We start from the raw sequence: 21,414 nt of genomic DNA, 5'->3' as shown, positions 1-21,414 counted from the left end.
TGGAAATCCAGATACACTGTATCAAGTCTCACTTTTATCCACGTTTATTTTCGCCCTCAAAAATGTAGCAGATTGGTGAGGTAAGACTTTCCTTGACTAAATCCATGTTGGCTATGCCCCAATAAACTATGCCTTTCTGTATGTTCAGTTTTGTTCTTTGATATCGTCTCTCATCAGTTGACAGCAAGATCTCTTCTGATTGTACTAGGACACATGGCAGTGGCTATCCATGTGGTTCCACTGACCCACCCCCATATTCAGTACCTTCAGTGGGGCCTGTGAACCCAAAAGGATCAACTAAAGTAGCACTTTCCAATGTAATCCAGAATTCTTGGGAAATGGCTCAGGAGCTGAGGTGGTTGCTACAACTCCATGTCCTTCGAAATAGTGCTCCCATTCTTCACCTTTCCTACTGAATAACATTGACAACAGATGCTTCGGCAAAGGGATGGGAGCATTCACTTGGTCTCCCAAGGAAAGTGAATATCAAATCCACCTGCTGATGCTGAGAATGATAAGAAATGTATTCATTGTGTTCATGTACTTTCTTTGGGGCAGGAGCATCATGATTCAGACTGACAACGAAGTGGCCATGTTTTATGTTAACAAGCAAGGAGGAACGGTATCATGGCCCCTCTGCCAAGAAGTGCTTAAGATCTGGAACTAGGCAGAGAGAAATCGAACATCTTGCAAACCTATCTCTCAGGAATCTCCATTGACTCAGCAGAATATTTTGTCCTCATTAGTGGTCTCTACAACAATCTGTAACAGACACATTCTTCAGATTGTGGGCTCAACTATTAATAGACCTATTCTATTTCACAGGAAAACAGCAAACTAAATTGATTGTGTTCAGTTATTCCAGGTGATCTCAGACTGGGTCAGGATGCTTCCCGTATGTATGCTTTTCCACTACACTCATTGCCAAAACAGTGCAAAGGTTCTTCTGGATCATGCTCAGCTGATCCTCAGTTCTAGCATGGCCCAGACAAGCATGGTGCATTTATCTCTTACAGCTTTCCAGCAGACCTCCCATACATTTGGGAATAGACCCTGCTCTGTTAACTTAGGAACACAGGACACTTTATCATTCTAACATCTCAGCCATCATGTTGAATGCTAAGTAATGGCTGATCAGCCATTTAACTACAGAAATGGCTGATCTTCATTTAACTACAGCCATCATGTTGAATGCTAAGTAATGGCTGATCTTCATTTAACTACAGAAATTGTAGACATATTTGTCTCGTCTACAACGCCATTGATTCAAAGAAACTATACCTTCAAGTGGAATAGATATTCCAAATGGTGTCAGTGGAATAGTTTGATCTCTTTTCTTGCGAGTCTCAGCATCTACTGCAGTATCTGCTCCACTTATTAAACGTTGGTCTCACCATTTCATCCTTATGATTATACCTCAGAGCCATAGCTGCCTACCATATTCCATTAGACAGTAAACCGATCTCCACTTATCTCTTGATCTCTCATTTATTGAAAGGCCCATGGCATATAAAATCTCCTGTCCAAAAGCCTCCGGTGCCAGCTGACCTTACTGTAGTTCTCTTTCAACTGACCGGCTGGACGTCGGACGTCATGGCGTGTGCTCATGTGCCTTTGCTGCCTTGAGCACCCATATTGGAGCTACAGGCGTGCACGTGTTCATCTTCGCCGGCGTGGCTGCTGAAGCCGCTCTCTCTTGCCGCACTTCTACTACTGCTGCTGGGTGCTTGCGTGGCCGCGGCCAGGGCAGGTGAGCGGGGGCTGGGGGAAAGTTTGGGACTGAAATTTCGTCTCTCTCTGCTTGGGCTTGGATTGGATTGGGTTGGTTTGGTTTGGGACTGGGCGGCTAAGTGCGAGAAGCATTTTTTTTTCTGTGGATTGGGTTGGTTTGGGACTGGGTGGCTAAGTGCGAGAAGCATTTTTTTTTCTGTGGATTGGGTTGGTTTGGGACTGGGCAGCTAAGTGCGAGAAGCATTTTTTTTTCTGTGGATTGGGTTGGTTTGGGACTGGGTGGCTTTTGGTGGTAGAATCAGATAATTACATTCTTGTGAATACAGACAATGCAATGGAATGTATGGGATCATGCTGAGCCTTAAAAACCAAGGTTAAAGCTTTAAATTGAATATGCTGAGCAACCAGTGAACCACACTAACGCAAAGGTCGGGGTAGGCGGTAAATTAGTAGGTTAAAGATGCAGTAAGATAGGTTAAAAAGGCGATAGTCGGGGCGCACTTTATTGTAAGGGAGGGAATAGCTAATCGGATCGTTTACATACATATACATGCCACGGGCGGAAAGGGATACGCGTCGAGTTAAAGAAGCGGTAAGGATCTGTAAAAACAAATAGTGAATCGCGGGTTAGACTTACGTGGCGAAATTGTGAGTACACAGCGGGTTAGAAACAGGGTAACTGCAGCCGCGCTTTACTGTATCAGCCTGTGAATGGGAATAGCAGTCGCAAAGCATATGCTGTCTAATTGGATTGCAGAGTACATTCATCACTGCCACACCTAAGCAGGAATACAATTCTCAGACTCAGAGCTCATCAGTTGAAAGCTATGGCACCTCTTGTTGCTCACCTTTGTGGAATGTCTGTTGAGGATATCTGCAAAGCTGCAACTTGGTCTTCTGCTCATACCTTCATATCTCATTACTGTCTGGATAATATCTGTCTTGACAGTAAGTTTGGACAAGAAGTTTTGCATAATCTGTTTTTACTGTAGAGTTCACTCGTCATAGTGGAGTTGGATTGTTTATTGAGTAACTCTCCTCTGCAACCCTAAGCTTGGTACTCCCCACATGTAATGGCTAATTCTGCCTGCTTATCAAAGGAAACGCAAGTTTGCTACCATAAACTGTTTTCCATAAATAGGAGGATGAATTAGCCTTGAAATATCCGTCCGTCTCCCTGGAGAATTGACTACATAGCTAGATTTAGCTCTGGTACAGACTTAGGAGGCTCATGAAGCAATGCCTACGTAGGAATTTCTGCACATGCTTAGTAGTGCTGTAAGCTCTACTGTCTTGGAATAAAAAGTCTGTTTGGTGTCACCACATGTAATGGTTAATTCTTCCTGCTATCTATGGAAAACACCATTTCCGATAAGCAAACTTGTTCTTCCAGAGTCAAGTTTCAGGTGCTTGGGATTTCGTTTATTAATTATATACCAGTATAAAACTGCCAATAGCGGTGTACAGCATCATTATAAACCATACAGTGCTTACAAAACTACCTTCCTGCATTTTTACAGTCTTATGGCTCAGCAAGATCTGCATTTACTTATTCTTATGAGCATATTAAATTGTTTTTATTCAGTCTTTTTGAGCCCTCCTGGCAATTCGTTTACTCTATTTAAAATCTAAAGCAAAATAAAAGGCAAAGATAAAGGAGATGGTGGTAGAAATTAGTAAAGAGTGAAGAGCCACAGAAGAAGTACAAAATGTTGGAATATTTTCTCCATGTTAATTTATGGGAAAAGGTTGATGTTAATTCAGTATGTCTATTGCTTTCAACTTCTTTCCTTTTTAAGTTCTTTCTAACAACATTTTAAAAGAGCTGTTCATGTTTTGACACCGATTCAAACAAAAATCTACCTTTAATATGAATTCTCTAGTAACTCTTTAAAATAAAAAAAAAAAAGAGCTGAAATTCCTTCCAAGTTTCTGAAGATTCACTTTATTTTTCCCTTACTTGCCCAAGCTTTGATACTCTTTCTAACGAGTTGCCATTTATTTTTCCAAGTATATTCCAAGAATCGATTGCACAATCAGCAATGCAACTACATCACAGTTTTCATCATGGGCTTTACAAAACTCCTTGTCCATTGTCCCGGTACATCTAAAGTGCTACTGCTTTCTTACCCACCTTTCAATCTAAACTTCCTTAAACTTGGGAGAAAAAAGTGGATTGTAATTTTGTTGATATCTAGATAGTTTTGGTGAATCATTGTTTGCTTGTATGTGACTCATCTTTTGGGTCCTTGTTGCCCTCCTGTGGTTATTTCCTGCATAGTCCTTTGAAAGAAAATCATACCTAGCATACACTGAATGATAGATCATTATACAGAGCAAGTAATGGACTATTACATTTATAATATTTGATTAAGTTGTTTCAAGAAGTCTAACCAGCTTTAAAATGTTGACTGATTAAAATCCTCCTCCAATGTATGTGTTGCTAAAATGCAGGCAAAATAACTTAAGACGTCTTCATAAATTTGGACTTGCTTTTGGATGTCTTACATCCTGTTGCCTTCTGATCAGTTCATTAAGAAGCTGTTTCAAGGGATTCCTTTATAGGCGTTACAGGGTTTATAATGCCTTTGGAAAAGAAATCTAACATAAATGTTAGTTCTCACTATGCATTAAAACAGTTAACTATTTCTACATTTTAATGCTGTAGATTCTAATGGACTTATTTCAAAGTAGGCAAGTTTTTGAGGCAACTAGATTGAATCCTTCAGGGTTTTTTTAAATTAATACTGATATAAAGTACCAAAAGGAAGCATTTTCTTAGAATGAAATAAGTGATCATCAAATGAAGCTGAAGGGAGAGATGCCGAAAAGGAATGTTAGAACATACTTTTTCACTGATAGGATAGAACAGCGCTCCCCTGCAGGTAGTAGGAGCCAAAACAATGGCAGATCTTGAGCAGGCAAGTGACAGACAGACATAAAGGGATCTCAGTAGCAGAGGGAAGAAGAATGATGCAGATCAAGTAAGATCTGCGACAGCATAGTTGGAGTGCACATATAGGCAGTCTGGATGGATCAAGTGCTCCTTGGGAGGAAGAGCAAAGGGCCGAGAACCAGTTGATTTAGTGTATCTGTATTTTCAAAAAATGTTTGACACAGTACTTCATGAGAGACTTCTGAGGAAATTAAAAAGTCATGGGATAGGAGGCAAAATTCTGTTGTGGCTTAACTGGCTAAAAGATAGAAAACAGAGAGTAGGGCTAAAAGGTCAGTTTTTCTCAATGAAGAAAGGTGAATAGTGGAGTGCCCCAGGAATCTGTACTAGGACCACTGATTTTTACCATATTAATACATGATCTACAAATGGGAATGAGTGAACTGATCAAATTTGCTGATACAAAATTATTCAGTTGTTAAATTGCAAGAGGGACCTTATGAGATTGGGCATCCAAATGGCAGGTGACATTTAATGTGGACCAGTGCAAAGTGATATGTGTAGGGAAGAACAATCCAAATTATAGCTACACAATGTAAGATTCCACATTGGGAATCACTACCCAGGAAAAGGATCTAGGCTTCATCGTGGATATGTTGAAATCCTCCGCTCAGTGTGCAGCGACAGCCAAGAAAGCAAACAGAATGCTAGGAATTAAGAAAGGAATAGAGAATAAAACAGAAAGTATCATAATGCCTCTATATCGCTCCATGGTGTGATTTCACCTTGAGTACTGTGTGCATTTCCAGTGACAGCGAATTAAAAAAGGTAAAGAGAAGGATGACTAAAATGATAAATGAGATGGAATGATTCCCATATGAGGAAAGGCTAAAGAGGTTAGGACTCTTTGGTTTGGAGAAGATATGGGGAGATATGATAGAGGTCTGTAAAATAATGAGTGGAATGGAACCAAGTAAACACAAATCGGTTATTTTCTCTTTCAGAAAGTGCAAAGACTAGGGGACATTCAGTGAAGTTACTAGGCAATACATTTACGACAAATAGAACAAATTTTTTTTTTTACTCCATGCATAATTAAATGTGCTTATATTTAACCATTAATTAAATATGCATACGGTAACCCTAATTTTATGTGCAGAGGCAGGTATATTATAAAGTTGGCTGATGTACGCACGTATCTTGTTTATGAAAATACTTGTGTGTATACTTCCAGGCTCTAGCTTGCCCACATTCTCCACCACTTGCTCCAGACCTCCCACCCCAAAACTGCAAACAAAAGAGAAGTCAGATTTTTTTTTTAATGTAATGTTTATTAAATATCTGCTTATAGTCAACATAAAAGCATAACAAGATTACAAGAATCCCATCCCTACCCTCCCTCCCTTCCCCCTTGACTCCACAAATATGATCAAAGAGAAGCATAACATCCACAAAAGGAGATTTTAAGCAATAATAATCTAACAGATAGAACAGAGAGGAGAATAATGTCAAAATTCACAACATGGCATACTAACCATGTAACTCTAGTCACTGTGTATACGGTAGCTAGACAATTTCAAATCTAGACAGTTTATATCAATCACGGTTAATTTCTCCAAATGGACTGACCAAAGCCTAAGTATTTAGGTTTGTTAATCAGCTTACCCAACAGCAATATATATAATGTAGTTGTAAGCCTCACCTCACTACCCTTCAGAAATTGCTTTGCTAGCTGTAAATTCTCCAACCAAAATAGTTGTCTTCAAAAATGTTTGTTGCGACCACAATGATAAGGGGCATGAAAGGCTAAAAAAGATAGGGCTGTTCAGTTTGGAGAAGAGATGACTGAGGAGGGATATGATAGAGGTCTACCAAACCATAAAAGGACTTGAACAGGTTAAAGTAAATTGATTATTTACTTTTTCAGATAAAAGAAGGACTAGGGGGCACTCCATGAAGTTAGCAAGTAGCTCATTTAAAGCAAATTGAAGAAAATTCGGTTTCACTCAGCGCATAGTTAAGCTCTGGAATTCATCGCCAGAGGATGTGGTTACAGCAGTTAGTGTAACTGGGTTTAAAAAAAGGTTGGATAAGTTCCTAGAGGAAAAATCCATAAACTACTAATTAATAAGCAATAGTAGCTTAAGATCTATTTAATGTTTGGGTACTTACTAGGTGCTTCTTACTTGGATTGGCCATTGTTGGAAACGGGATGCTGGGCTTAATGGACCCTTGATCTGACCCAGTAAGGCATATCTTACATTCTTATGTAGCAGAGAACCCATCAAGTCCAGGGGTCTTACCCGATTTCAAGGTCTTGATGATCTGAGCTATTTTAAATTCCATAATTTATTTGTTTAAATATAATTGGGCTTCATCAGAAATATGAAGTCAGATTTAATATCCATATCTTGATTAGCAGGTGTAAAAGCATATTCATATGTTTGACACACATGGATACTCTGTGTATAAAATATGCAGATATGTGCATACTTCCAAACCCCATCCCAGAACACCATCAAAATGCCCTCTTTATTTGTGCACGCTACCGTGTGGAAACTAGCAGTATGCATGTACTCCTGCCCTTCTGAAAACTCACATACCTTGCACACAAGCTGATCTTTTACACACAACTCCTGCATAAGTCTTTGAAAATTGACCCTCATACTGTCTACGGTGGTGATTGTTTTGGGTGTGCATCTTCCCTCTTCCTCCCAAGATGTTTAATATTTTTAATGTTTGCTGTCTTATTTAATTGATTGACTTGCTAAGATAAATGGAGTGAGGAATAGTTTTGTTTTTTTTAAATTTCTTTTTAACTGTTTCCCTCTTCCAACCCCCACAGGGCATATACACACTGTATCCATTCATTAAAGCAAGAATAATTACTGTATCCATAGAAGATGTTAAGGTGTTGTTAACACAAGAAAATCCGTTCTTGAGTAAATTTAGCACATCAACACAGAAACAGACGAAAGACCTAGGTAAGTGGGATAGACTGTAGTTAGTGATTGAGTACCTGATTTCTTACTGTTTATAATACATATCCGACCTTTCTGTTTTTTATAAACCAGTTAATGATACAGTCTTAAATAGCTTCACAGAAACCATTTGCAGGTTGTAATTTATCACACTGAGATTTGTGTTTAAATCTGAGCATTGGATTATGATAGAAAAGATTTTTGTTGGCTACCTGGGGTGCAAATACCTTAAATTGATTTACTTTATTTTTATTTTAAATCATTGCATAAATACTTTGTGAACATTAAATAAACTTCCATCAAACAATCTACCAGGAAATGGGCCAGTAAGTTTTTTGTGCTTGTAACTGTAAACATGCCTCTGAAATGATATGGGGGTTATAGCAGTCACCGTGACCTAGGTTGTATCAAGCAGCAAGAGTCGTAACACATTCATACTCCTAAGCATAATGCACAAACTCACAAATGACTCAGAATTCTGTAACTTATTTTCAGCTAATATCCCCCCTCACTTATGAGAGGAAAAACACCATCTGATGGGTGACTATACATGCTTGAAGGAGAAGCATCAGAACACAGAGTTCAGCTGGAGTCTGGCTTCTGATGTGAAAGAGATTTCCCAAAGGGAGTCACACACAGCCTCAGCCCCAGTCTATCTATCTATCTATCTATTTATTTATTTATTTATTTATTAGGTACTTACATCCCGTGGGGCGTGTTACACTAAAAACATACTCAAAATGCAAACACAAAGCACATAAAAAGCAGAAAGGTAAGTGAAAGATAACACAGATTACAGCGAACATACAGATTTAACTGGTAAAGTACCAGTTTATCCAGTGCCGGAAAGAAAAACCTTTTAAAAATCTTTAGTACATTTTATGGAACGAATCTCCGCTGGCAAAGAATTCCATATTGATGACTAATGCATGCAAATAAATCTCATGAATATTTATTAGAAATATCCTGAAAACCTGACTGGCTTGGGGGAAGACCCCCCCCCTTCCCCCCAAGGACCTCTGACAATCCCTCATCTCTGTCACACATTCAGAGCACACAGACCCCTGCCAAAGATAGAATAAGGAACCAACAACCAATAACATCAAGAAATTCAAAATATCATAGTAAAACCAAACTTTTGAAAAGAAGAAATATTTTAAAACTACTGATGAATAGAACATCCAGTAATTAAAACCTCATAAAAATGTTTCTACATTCCCAAAATGCCAATATATAATTAGCAGGCGCATAAAATAACATCCCTTAATGAAACTAAGGATTAAAAAAAGTCTCTCTTTCTCCATTCCTGGGATTTTTTAAATTTCTAGCCATCCTGAGATGTCATGGATTGAGAAAAAGGGGGGGGGGGGGGGGGGTTCTGCACAAACGTTATACTCTCTCCCACATACTCACAGATACATACCCCTTCTCTTTAGCTATATCTCTCACACACATATGTACCCTCTCTCACATTCACACACATGTATACCCTTTCTCTCCCAAACACACCCTTGATCTTTCTCTGACACTCTCACACACTTACCTTATCTCTCTTTCTGGTTCTCACACTCTCATAAACATACCCTGTCTCTCTTTCATACATGTACCTATCTCTGTCACACACACACCCTATCTCTCTTTGTCTCACACACACACACACATTCTCTCTCACACACATACACATATCCTTTCTCTCTAAACACATACCCTTTCTCTTTCTCCCTCATGCACACATGGTCTCTCTCTTCCCCATGTACACACATACTTACAGCCTCTCGCTCCATACACATGCATGCAGTTTCTCTCTCTCACACACACACAGGGACACAGATGCAGCCTCTCTCTCCCTCATACAAACAGCCTCTCCCTTCTGCACACACACACACACAGCTTCTCACTCCTTCAGGCGTGCACATGCGGTGCCTCTATTCTCACGTGCGCATGCACGTGGCCTCTCTCCCCTTTTCATGCACACAACCTCTCATGCACACATCCTGTCTCTGTGCTTCCCTCTCTCTTCTGAGCCTTTTCCTCTAGGCCCTATTTAGGCCTCTTCCTTAGTGCCACAGATTAGGCTCCACAGTGACCTGCTGGACCTCTGTTGCTCTTCTTACATTTTGGGGGGCAATGCCCCCATCAAACTTCACCCATGCAAGCAACTGCAAATAAAAAAAAAAAACAAAACAAAACACCAAAAAAGAAATAGACTGGGGCTGGGAATTCACTGAATCTCTTGTAGGCCTTGACCACATGCCACTGATCCAAGTAGTCATAAACTATAGTAAGTCTGTCTTTTTAATCAGCTTTAATGTGTCATTTATAAAATATGATCTACATACATAAGAACTGCCATGCTGCATTAGGCCAAGGTCCATCGAGCCCAGCAGCCTGCTCCAACAGTGACAATTCCAGGTTGCAAGTACCTGGCTGATTCCATAAAGTAGATCCAGTTCCTGTTACTCCCAGTAAAAGCTTTCTTACCCAGATAGACTAAAGAATATGTTATGGATTTTTCCTTCAGGAACTTGTCCAAACCTCTTTTGAACCCCATTCTGCTAGTCACCTGGACCAACTCCTCTGGCAACAGATTCCACAGCTTGATTGTGCACTAAATAAAAAAAAGTACTTTGCCTTAAATCTTTTGCTTGATTGTTTCATGGAGCGTTTCCTTGTTTTAGTATTACTTGAAAGGGTAAATAACCATTAAAATCCTCTGCTAAGTCTGTAGCAGCAGTCAAAAAAACAAATAAGAATTATCTAAAACGGAATGGAGAATAAAACATAAAATATATTGCCTCTCTATCAAACCATGTTTAACTGCACCTTGAGTATTGTGTGCAGTTCTGGTCGTCCCATCTCAAGAAAGACATAGTGGAGGTAATTTTCAAAGGATTTACATGTGTAAATGTACCTTCTATTGTAGCAATTTTCAAAAGCCATTTACCCATATAAAGTGCACTTACACGGGTAAATCCTATGGACAATTCAATGGCATATATCATAGCAATTTTCAAAAGTTCACTTTCATGGGTAAAGTGCAATTTTAAGGTATAAATGCTTTTTAAAATCAGGTCCAGCAGAACTAGAAAAAGTTCAGAGAAGGGCAACAAAAAACAATAAAGAGGATGGAACGTCTCCTATAATGAGAGGCTGCACAGGCTAGGGCTCTTCATCTTGGAAAAGAGACAGCTGAGAGGAGACATGATAGAAATTTATAAAATCATGCATGGGGTGGAATGGGTAAATAAGGTTATTTACCCTCCCAAATAATACTAAAACAAGGGGATACTCCATGAAACGAACAACCAGCAGATTCAAAACAAATCACTCAGCGCACTATCAAGCTGTGGAGTCTGTTGCCAAAGGATGTGATTGAGGTGACTACCATAGCAGGATTTGAAAGAGGCTTGGTCGAGTTCTTAGAAGAAAAGTCTCTATTACATTATTAGCCAGGTAGACTAAAGAAAGCCATTGCTATCCCTGGGAGTGAGTAACAGGAATGAGATTTAGTTTATGGGATCTGTCAGGCACTTGCGGCCTGAATTGGCTACTTTCAGAGATAGGATGCTGGGCTCAGTGGGTCTTGGTGTGACCCATCATGATAGTTATTATGCCTTGTCCTTTATTTACCCGTTCCGCCCCACTCATGATCTCCTAAACTTCTATCATATCCGCTCTCAGCAGTCTCTTTTCCAAGCTGAAGAGACCTAATCTGCATAGCCTCTCATCATAGGGGAGCGGTTTCATTCCCTTTAACATTTCCCCCACCCTACTCTGCACTTTTTCTAGTACAGTGTTGTACAGTCACATAGCAGAGGCTGTCCTTCCTCAAAGTTCCTTAAAGAGCTCAGTCTTCATATAGAAAGATTAAGGAAAAGGAGAAACAGGTTAAAAATTAGGAGATCAAGAGAGAGTGTTACAGATGGCCGGTCCCTTAAGGTAGCTTGAGGCTGCCGCTGGCCCATACCTGGTACCTTTTGGTTTTTTGTTTTTGTTTTGTTTTTAATAGGAAATTTAACAGCACTCTTAACTATTAGACTATGCTCTCTTTCTGCACCCTTTAGTCATATGGGAGTAGATTTTAAAGCATGCACGCATCCACGTGCGTGCGGTTCCCGGCACACGCACATAGACGTGCTGTGTGCGCCGGCGCATGTTATAAAATCGGACTGGGAAGAAACTTCCCAAACCCCCTGCCTAACCTTCCTTCCCCTTCCCCTCTCCTCCCCACCCCCTAAAACTAACCTACCTTGCCTCTATTTTTTTATTTTTATTTTATTACTTTCTGCTCCTTGGGAGCAGAAGTAATTTATGCGCGCCGGCCAGCTGCTGCACGCGCTTCCCCGGGACAGCGGCTAATGGCTGCTATCCTGGCCGGCCTCCATCCCGCCCCGCCCCTCCAGCCCATCCCTTTCTCAAGGCCTGGCACTTGTGCGCGTATCGCCAGTTGCGCACGTGGCCGGGCTCTTTTGAAAATGCGCACAACAGGGCCCGGCCACGCACGTTAGTGGCGATTTTTACGCACGTGGCTGATTTAATATTCGGCCAATACTATATAATATAGAAAATTTAAGCTGAGTAAAACCTGCATATTTAATCAGATTGAACTCAGAGAAGGAATAAAGAGAGTGAAAGAGTAAAGGCACAGGAATGTTGCTGATCAGTTATTGGGTGGGGTGGGGGACTTACCTTTCAGTCTGGCAGCTAAAGAATTTGAAATGGGAGTGGGTGAATGAAGAGCACAGGATTGGCTAAAAGGCAAACATATTGTATTTTTCTAACCAAGTAATAGTCCAGTAATATTTGTTGCATTGTCTGTATCCATAAGAGTGATCCAATTATTAATGTATTGATTTTTATCCTTAACATTAAGACCTCAATTTGTAATTCTCATTAGCTGAGGGGTTGAATGTCTCTAGCTGAAGCTAAGATGCTGCACTTCCACTCGGTGGTTCTTGTCCTCTTACAAATCTACAAATGCTATTGTAGGATGTGGTGTCTGCCCTGCTTGCAAAATTTGATTTTTAATCTTTGTTGACAGAGAACTCATTTTTGGTTAAATTCAGTAAAGTCTGACCACTTCTTTTTCAGCAATGGGGAGCATCATCCTGAAGTATGAACCAGACCTGCAGTAAGGATTTCATAATCATATACTTTATGTATAGGACAGACTTTATATAATATAGGGCCCGATGCCATTCTGAGCCTGACAAGAGCTGCTACAGTAATCCAGGGCCCGGACCCAGTGGAAATGTGAAACTGGAGAGAGGCTCAAGGGAAAACAAAGACAAAAAGTGAAAGGAGGAAAGCGAAACAGAAAATGAGCAAAATAATATTTAGACAAAAAAGTAAAAGAAATTGAGAGGAAAGGATTAGGAAATTGTATCCAGCTCCTAAATGTTTGGCTGTTGCCCAAGATCTTAGAAAATGTTTCCATCTGTCCTTACATATTGTGTGCAGATAGACGGGGGAACGATTGGAGTTGACCTAAAAAGCATGGTTGCCATGTTAGTCCATTAGGCTAACATAAGTTATTGGTGTTTCTTTTGTAATTGAACTAACAATACATTTTGGGACTAGCTCTTAAGAGCTGTGTCCCCTTCATCGGGTCATTGTCTGGCTAAATGACTCCCCATGTGTCTGGGGTTTCTGCTGCTCTGGAGGTGCTATCTCCATTAGTACTTCCCACAGCAAGGGGGCCTTGATCCACCAAATACAGTCATCCCTTGGAGGAGGCAGTAGTCAGTGCATATGAGTTGCTGGGTACAATGTGAGAGGAAAGAAAAGCTAATAGAATATGTTGGCCACATCTAATCTTTTGAATTTCAATGTGGGGGTAATTTTCAAACTGCCTGAATTGCTGCAAAGCCTGCAGGTATTCTTTACCTTCTGTCTTTATACCAAATTTTAAAAATGTATGTACATACTTTTACTTTGAAAACTGCCACAGGGAAAAGTACTTGCAGAGATTTGCACTTGCTTTTCCTGCAAATATTTTTTCCAAGCAAAACTATGTGGGTCATTTTTTCCCTTAACTAACCCTGCCTTGGTATCGCCTCCATTACAATGTAAGTTACAGGGCGATTCAGTAAACTGCGCAGGAGAGCTGGCGCTCCGAGGCGAGCACCCGTTCTCCCAACGCACGCCCAGGCCACTCTCCTGGGCACGTGATTCAGTATGCAAATGAGGGCCCATGCTAATGAGGAGGCACTAGGGACACTAGTGCGTCCCTAGTGCCTCCTTATTGGCGGAAGCAGTGGCTGTCAGCGGGTTTGACAGCCGAAGCTTAATTTTACTGGCGTCAGTTGTCGAACCCGCTAACAGCCACGGATTGAGAACACGGACGCCAGCAAAATTGATCATCCATTTTCCAGGCCACAGGCACATTTTTAATTTCTTTTTATTTTTGGGGCCTCAGACTTAATATCGCTATGATATTAAGTCGGAGGGTGTACAGAAAAGCAGTTTTTTCTGCTTTTCTGTACACTTTCCCGGTGCCAGCCGGGGTAAATTTCTGAGAGTAAAATGTACGGCTTGGCTGCACATTTTACTTTCTGGATCGTGCAGGACTAACTAATAGGCTCATCAACATGCATTTGCATGTTGAGCGCGCTATTAGTTTCGGGGGGGAAGGGGGGGTTGGACGCGCGTTTTCCATGCGTTATTACCCCTTACTGTATAAGGGGTAATAATAGCACATCTAAAACGCGCGTCCAAACGGGGCTAACTGTGTGCTCGGCCTGAGCGCACCGTACTGAATCGGCCTGTAAGTTGTGGAATTTATGCATGGACATACAGGATGGGCAGTTTTCAGACAGCTGACAATGTGGGTACAATCCTTTTTACCTGCAGAAATCCCTGTGAAAATTACTCCCTTTGTAGCTTTTTTTTATTGCCTCACAATATTTGTTGTTAAATGTAGGATTTACATGGTACCATCTGTGTGCATTTGGTTAGATTTTGTATCCTCAGACAGCTGTAAAAAGTCAGTTGCATTGATTTCTGAGTAGAATACTCTGAAGTACATTTTCTGTATCCTTACTACCAAATGTCACTATTTTGTTTTTGGTTTTTTTGTATCTTTTTTTTTTGTTTGTTTGTTTTAGGAAACCTGATGACCTACAGTGTCCTGTCATTCTATGTGGCTGGCGGGGTAAAACTTCCATCCGTTCTTTTGTGCCTAAGAATGAGCGCTTGCATTATCTGCGGATGATGGGGGTGGAAGTATTTCGAGGAAAGGAGACAGAGCCAGAAAGCAAAGTTGACAGTAGCAAAGGCAGCAGCGAGCAGGAAGAGGAAGTGATGGACACAGAATGCCAAGAGGAACAGGATGGATCAAACATCAAAATGGAAGATGAAATGAGGGAAGAATCCATTCAGGGGTCTTTTGAAACTGCTTATAAAGTTGACATTAAAACAGAAAATGCTGGACCTTGTAGTAAAGATGCTGAAGATTGCTTCCTTTCTGAGAGCAGAAATATTGAAAACCAGAGTACCATGAAAGATTAAATAATTATTTTATCAAAAGCAATGGCTGTATCAGTCCAGATTTCTTTTTCCAACATGCGGATGTTTATGCAAATATCTTTCTTTTAAAAGATTGCTTCAGTTTATCGTAGGACTTAACTAAGAGTTGTGCATGAAATTGTCCTCTGTAGAAGTCCTCCTTTGATATTTTACTTTTCCCTGGGCTCTGATAAACAGTATATTTTTTTGTTTTAAATGATCATGCAATCCTGAGACAGATTTTTATTAAAAGCTTTATGGCAAATTTGTGTTATGGCTGTTTTGGTGAAGTGGTTCGTCAGTACTCAGAGCTGGCCCAATAAATCTACTGTATATTTTGTGGATTTTCTAAAGCAAAAGAATGGCAGCACTCAAAGGAAAGGAATAAAAATATCACAGACTTGACAATTGCAAAAATCTAAGTGCAAAAATCTTGGAGGTCTTTTAAGGGAGACTAGAGGGGAACTGTTACTGCGGTGGCTGCTGTGCTACCGCCTCACCACCAGGGGTCCCTCTAGGGCTGGCTTTCCTGACAGGCCCAGTCCATCTCCTATGTCCACTCTATGCTCTGGGTGTGCCCTCTTAACCCTGCCTGACAGTTGCCTCGGTGCTTCGGCATCGAGCTCACCTGGGCTCCCTGCTCTAGCCTGCCTTGCGCGGCCTTCGGGCCTATCCTTGCCTTGCCTTGTCTTGCGTGGCCTTCGGGCCTATCCTTGCCTTGCCTTGCCTTGCCTTGCGCGGCCTTCGGGCCTATCCTTGCCTTGCCTTGCCTTGCGTGGCCTTCGGGCCTATCCTTGCCTTGCCTTGCCTTGCGCGGCCTTCGGGCCTATCCTTGCCTTGCGTGGCCTTCGGGCCTATCCTTGCCTTGCCTTGCCTTGCGTGGCCTTCGGGCCTTTCCTTTCCTTGCCTTGCCTTGTGCGGCCTTTTGGCCTTCTTCCTTGATTTCCATACCTGGCCTACGGGCCTTCCGTGTGTGTGTGTGTGGCCTACGGGCCTTCTGACCTGCCTTGCCCCGCTATTGGTGTGTGGCCTACGGGCCTTCCGTGTGTGTGTGTGTGGCCTACGGGCCTTCTGACCTGCCTTGCCCCGCTATTGGTGTGTGGCCTACGGGCCTTCCGTGTGTGTGTGTGTGGCCTACGGGCCTTCTGACCTGCCTTGCCCCGCTATTGGTGTGTGGCCTACGGGCCTTCCGTGTGTGTGTGTGTGGCCTACGGGCCTTCTGACCTGCCTTGCCCCGCTATTGGTGTGTGGCCTACGGGCCTTCCGTGTGTGTGTGTGTGTGGCCTACGGGCCTTCTGACCTGCCCTGCCCTGCTTACTGTGCCCTGACCCAGCCTGGACCCAGACACTGCTGACTGCCGCCTGCCCTGACCCAGCCTGTACTTGACACTGCCACTTGCCGCCTGCCCTGACCCAGCCTGAACCCGGACTCTGATTCTTGCTGCCTGCCCTGACCCAGCCTGGTACCTGACTCTGTTTCGAGCTTCCTGTCTCTCTCCACCTGGAGCCACCCTGTTGGGTGGTGTGCACGACTCCTGTCCGGAGCCCAAGCGTAACAGTATGCCGAAGCCATCACATTTTCCAGGGGAAGAGATAGGTCTGTGTCCTGCCGGTGAGTCAACTTTTCACTAATTCAAGATGCCTCCTTCTTTAAAGTTTTATACCTGCAATTCCTGTCAAACTTTGAATTATCCTAGCTATCAGAACTGTCTAGCCTGTGAACTTGTTGGTCAGGAACACTGGTCATGCAATAACTGCAACAAGAAAAATGTCTCTGTCTATCAGGAGTGTTTGAACTGTCTGGCTCCTAAACCAGGGTGGTGGAAATGCTCCTGTCTCCCGTGTTTGTTACCTCCAGGCAAACCCTGCCCCCGTTGTTCTGCTCTAGGACCAGCTGTGCAATTAGAAAAAGCTATCAGCTCTCCTAACCAGTATTCGGTTTCTGGCTCAACTAAAACAGACATTTTTGCTGGCAGTTTGTGGGTAGAAAAACCCAGGACTTACCTGGCCAAGAAGGCTTCTGTGAGACCAGTGCTAGAGCCTCGGGAACAGGTTTCTCTACAACGGAGAGAGCTGATTAACTCTAGCAGGGCTCAGCTTCCCACAGCTGCCAAGTGGACACTAACGAGCACCTTCCCTAGACGTCCTAGAACTGCCTGTGCCTTCTCTAAACTGCTCCTCCAGAAACAAAATCAGGAGCATCAGACTTTGGCTCGAGGTATCAAGCCCACGGCAGTACAATCTGTGTCTTCCATGCACACTACCTTTAACCATGCAACTCTGCCATCTGAGCCTGCCGAACCGGCCCTGCTGCCGTCTTCGGAGGGGTCCGCACCGGTCCTGCTGACAGACTTTCTAACTCAGCCATCTGAGCCTACTGAACCGGCCCTGCTGTCATCCCCGGAGGGGTCCGAACCGGCCCTGCTGCCACCCCTGGAGGGGTCCATACCGGTCCTGCTGCCGCCCTCGGAGGGGTCCATACCGGTCCTGCTGCCGCCCCGAGAGGGGTCCGAGCCTGCTTCATCGCCCCGAGAGGGGTCCGAGCCTGCTACAACGCCCCGAGAGGGGTCCGAGCCTGCTACAATGCCCCGAGAGGGGTCCGAGCCTGCTTCATCGCCCCGAGAGGGGTCCGAGCCTGTTACAACGCCCCGAGAGGGGTCCGAGCCTGCTTCATCGCCCCGAGAGGGGTCCGAGCCTGCTACAATGCCCCGAGAGGGGTCCGAGCCTGCTTCATCGCCCCGAGAGGGGTCCGAGCCTGCTTCATCGCCCCGAGAGGGGTCCGAGCCTGCTACAACGCCCCGAGAGGGGTCCGAGCCTGCTACAATGCCCCGAGAGGGGTCCGAGCCTGCTTCATCGCCCCGAGAGGGATCCGAGCCTGCTTCATCGCCCCGAGAGGGGTCCGAGCCTGCTACAACGCCCCGAGAGGGGTTCGAGCCTGCTTCATCGCTCCGAGAGGGGTCCGAGCCTGCTACAATGCCCCGAGAGGGGTCCGAGCCTGCTTCATCGCCCCGAGAGGGGTCCGAGCCTGTTACAACGCCCCGAGAGGGGTCCGAGCCTGCTTCATCGCCCCGAGAGGGGTCCGAGCCTGCTACAACGCCCCGAGAGGGGTCCGAGCCTGCTTCATCGCTCCGAGAGGGGTCCGAGCCTGCTACAATGCCCCGAGAGGGGTCCGAGCCTGCTTCATCGCCCCGAGAGGGGTCCGAGCCTGTTACAACGCCCCGAGAGGGGTCCGAGCCTGCTTCATCGCCCCGAGAGGGGTCCGAGCCTGCTACAACGCCCCGAGAGGGGTCCGAGCCTGCTACAATTGCCCGAGTAGGATCCGAGCCTGCTGTACTGGCCCAGCTGCCGCCCCTGGAGGGGCCTGTACCGGTCTTGATGCCGACCTTGGAAGGGTCCGGACCGGTCCTACTATCGCCTCAAGAAGGGTTACGGACTATTTCTCTGCCCCAGGTGGGGTTTGTGTTTCCCCTTGTCACCCCAGGAGGGGTTATGGAAATCTGCACCGCCTCTGCTACCCCAGGAGGGGTCTAACCCTGCCGCCTTGTCCCAGGAGGGGTTATGGACTATTTTTCTGCCCCAGGTTGGGGTTGTGTCTGCCTTATCACCCCAGGTGGGGTTATGGACTGCCTTATTTCCTCGGGAAGGAGTTGACCCTGCCGCATCACCCCCGGAGTGGTCTCCCGGTATTCTTGATTACCTCCTGCACAGATGGGATCCAGGAGGAGGGGGAGGCCTTGAGGGGGGGGTACTGTTACGGCGGTGGCTGCTGTGCTACCGCCTCACCACCAGGGGTCCCTCTAGGGCTGGCTTTCCTGACAGGCCCAGTCCATCTCCTATGTCCACTCTATGCTCTGGGTGTGCCCTCTTAACCCTGCCTGACAGTTGCCTCGGTGCTTCGGCATCGAGCTCACCTGGGCTCCCTGCTCTAGCCTGCCTTGCGCGGCCTTCGGGCCTATCCTTGCCTTGCCTTGTCTTGCGTGGCCTTCGGGCCTATCCTTGCCTTGCCTTGCCTTGCGCGGCCTTCGGGCCTATCCTTGCCTTGCCTTGCCTTGCGTGGCCTTCGGGCCTATCCTTGCCTTGCCTTGCCTTGCGCGGCCTTCGGGCCTATCCTTGCCTTGCGTGGCCTTCGGGCCTATCCTTGCCTTGCCTTGCCTTGCGTGGCCTTCGGGCCTTTCCTTTCCTTGCCTTGCCTTGTGCGGCCTTTTGGCCTTCTTCCTTGATTTCCATACCTGGCCTACGGGCCTTCCGTGTGTGTGTGTGTGGCCTACGGGCCTTCTGACCTGCCTTGCCCCGCTATTGGTGTGTGGCCTACGGGCCTTCCGTGTGTGTGTGTGTGGCCTACGGGCCTTCTGACCTGCCTTGCCCCGCTATTGGTGTGTGGCCTACGGGCCTTCCGTGTGTGTGTGTGTGGCCTACGGGCCTTCTGACCTGCCTTGCCCCGCTATTGGTGTGTGGCCTACGGGCCTTCCGTGTGTGTGTGTGTGGCCTACGGGCCTTCTGACCTGCCTTGCCCCGCTATTGGTGTGTGGCCTACGGGCCTTCCGTGTGTGTGTGTGTGTGGCCTACGGGCCTTCTGACCTGCCCTGCCCTGCTTACTGTGCCCTGACCCAGCCTGGACCCAGACACTGCTGACTGCCGCCTGCCCTGACCCAGCCTGTACTTGACACTGCCACTTGCCGCCTGCCCTGACCCAGCCTGAACCCGGACTCTGATTCTTGCTGCCTGCCCTGACCCAGCCTGGTACCTGACTCTGTTTCGAGCTTCCTGTCTCTCTCCACCTGGAGCCACCCTGTTGGGTGGTGTGCACGACTCCTGTCCGGAGCCCAAGCGTAACAGGAACATTTGGAGAAGATATAGAGGAACAAGGTTTTTTCTAGAGACGAAGATTTCGCATTTATCCAACTGTTTAGGAAGGAGGAAATTACTGCTCTAATTGTTAAAGCATTGGGAGCATTGGGTATTTCAGAAGAATAAGGGGATGAGAATAAGGTTGCAGGGGAGTCATCTGGTATGAGGGAACCTGCCAGAGCATTCCCCTTACATCAAGCAATCAGGGAATTGGTCACAGTAGATGCCTGCCTTATGATTGCCAAGGTGATGGGTAAACTTTTATCTGCTTCAGGCCTAAAAGAAGATCCTTTCAAAAAAGATCCTTTCAAAAAAGCACTGAAAACGTGGCTTTTTGTACAGGCATTCGAAACAGTTGCCAGCCAGTGATTATTTTGATTGTTTGTTTTATGTTATGAACCTTACTTATTGTGTTATGTGTGTGATCGCTTTTTTACTTTTACGTTAGTGATCATTAATTTACTTCTTTAATTAATTTAATGGGTGATTATACTGCTTTTTATTAATAGGTTATACTTTTATATTTTTATTGAATGTTTTAATTTTGTCAGAATAAGAGTAATTTTTATGTTATTGTATTTGCTTTCATAAAGAAAAACTGTAAACCGTTTTGAAGGTCAACACCAAACATTGATATATAAAACTTGCTAAATAAATAAATCCTGAAAGCTCAGCAGATGGACACATTGGAAGACCACTATCCAGGCAGAAGTGGGTATAGCTGTCAAGGATACACAGGATCATAAGATCATATTGTTGATTAAGCAGTCCTTTGAAGTATTGGGCTTGGCCCTGTAGGCAGCTGTCTGCATTGGGTATGTGACCAGAACTTGTCTGTGATGGTCACAGCAGCTTCAGAGATTCTGGATCAGACAGAAGGTGTAGCTCAGTTGTAAGTGGGCTGTGTTTTCTGGTGGATATTTCTTATGATCTTAATTGGGCTTCTGCTTGGAGTATAGCTTCTGCTTGGAGTATAGCTTTATGGAGCAATTGGTTCAGGAACCGACGAGAGAGGGAGCAATTTTAGATCTAATTCTCAGTGGAACACAGGACTTGGTGAGAGAGGTAACGGTGGTGGGGCCGCTTGGCAATAGTGATCATAGTATGATCAAATTTGATTTAATGACTGGAAGAGGAACAGTGTGCAAATCCAAGGCTCTCGTGCTAAACTTTCAAAAGGGAAACTTTGATAAAATGAGAAAAATTGTTAGAAAAAAACTGAAAGGAGCAGCTACAAAAGTAAAAAATGTCCAAGAGGCGTGGTCATTGTTAAAAAAAAATACTATTCTAGAAGCACTGTCTAGATGTATTCCACACATTAAGAAAGGTGGAAAGAAGGCAAAACGATTACCGGCATGGTTAAAAGGGGAGGTGAAAGAAGCTATTTTAGCCAAAAGATCTTCATTCAAAAATTGGAAGAAGCATCCAACAGAAGAAAATAGGATAAAGCGTA

At 44.4% G+C, this 21,414-nt stretch overlaps 1 protein-coding gene across 2 annotated transcripts in view; it reads left to right on the top strand.

Moving 5' to 3' along the window:
- The window catches only part of NSUN2 (NOP2/Sun RNA methyltransferase 2), a 257,469-nt gene extending 242,090 nt beyond the window's left edge, over nt 1-15,379 (top strand). For both annotated transcript variants that reach the window (XM_029590002.1, XM_029590001.1), the window contains exons 17-19: nt 7,473-7,611; nt 12,700-12,739; nt 14,715-15,379. In XM_029590002.1, the coding sequence (XP_029445862.1) occupies nt 7,473-7,611; nt 12,700-12,739; nt 14,715-15,117 (582 nt within the window). In that variant the 3' untranslated portion in view covers nt 15,118-15,379. The remainder of the gene's footprint in view (nt 1-7,472; nt 7,612-12,699; nt 12,740-14,714) is intronic.
- The last annotated feature ends 6,035 nt before the right edge of the window (nt 15,380-21,414 follow it).

This window comes from Rhinatrema bivittatum, chromosome 2, assembly GCF_901001135.1.
Source record: "Rhinatrema bivittatum chromosome 2, aRhiBiv1.1, whole genome shotgun sequence".
Lineage (NCBI taxonomy): Eukaryota > Metazoa > Chordata > Amphibia > Gymnophiona > Rhinatrematidae > Rhinatrema > Rhinatrema bivittatum.
This window is presented reverse-complemented; position numbering and strand designations above follow the sequence as displayed.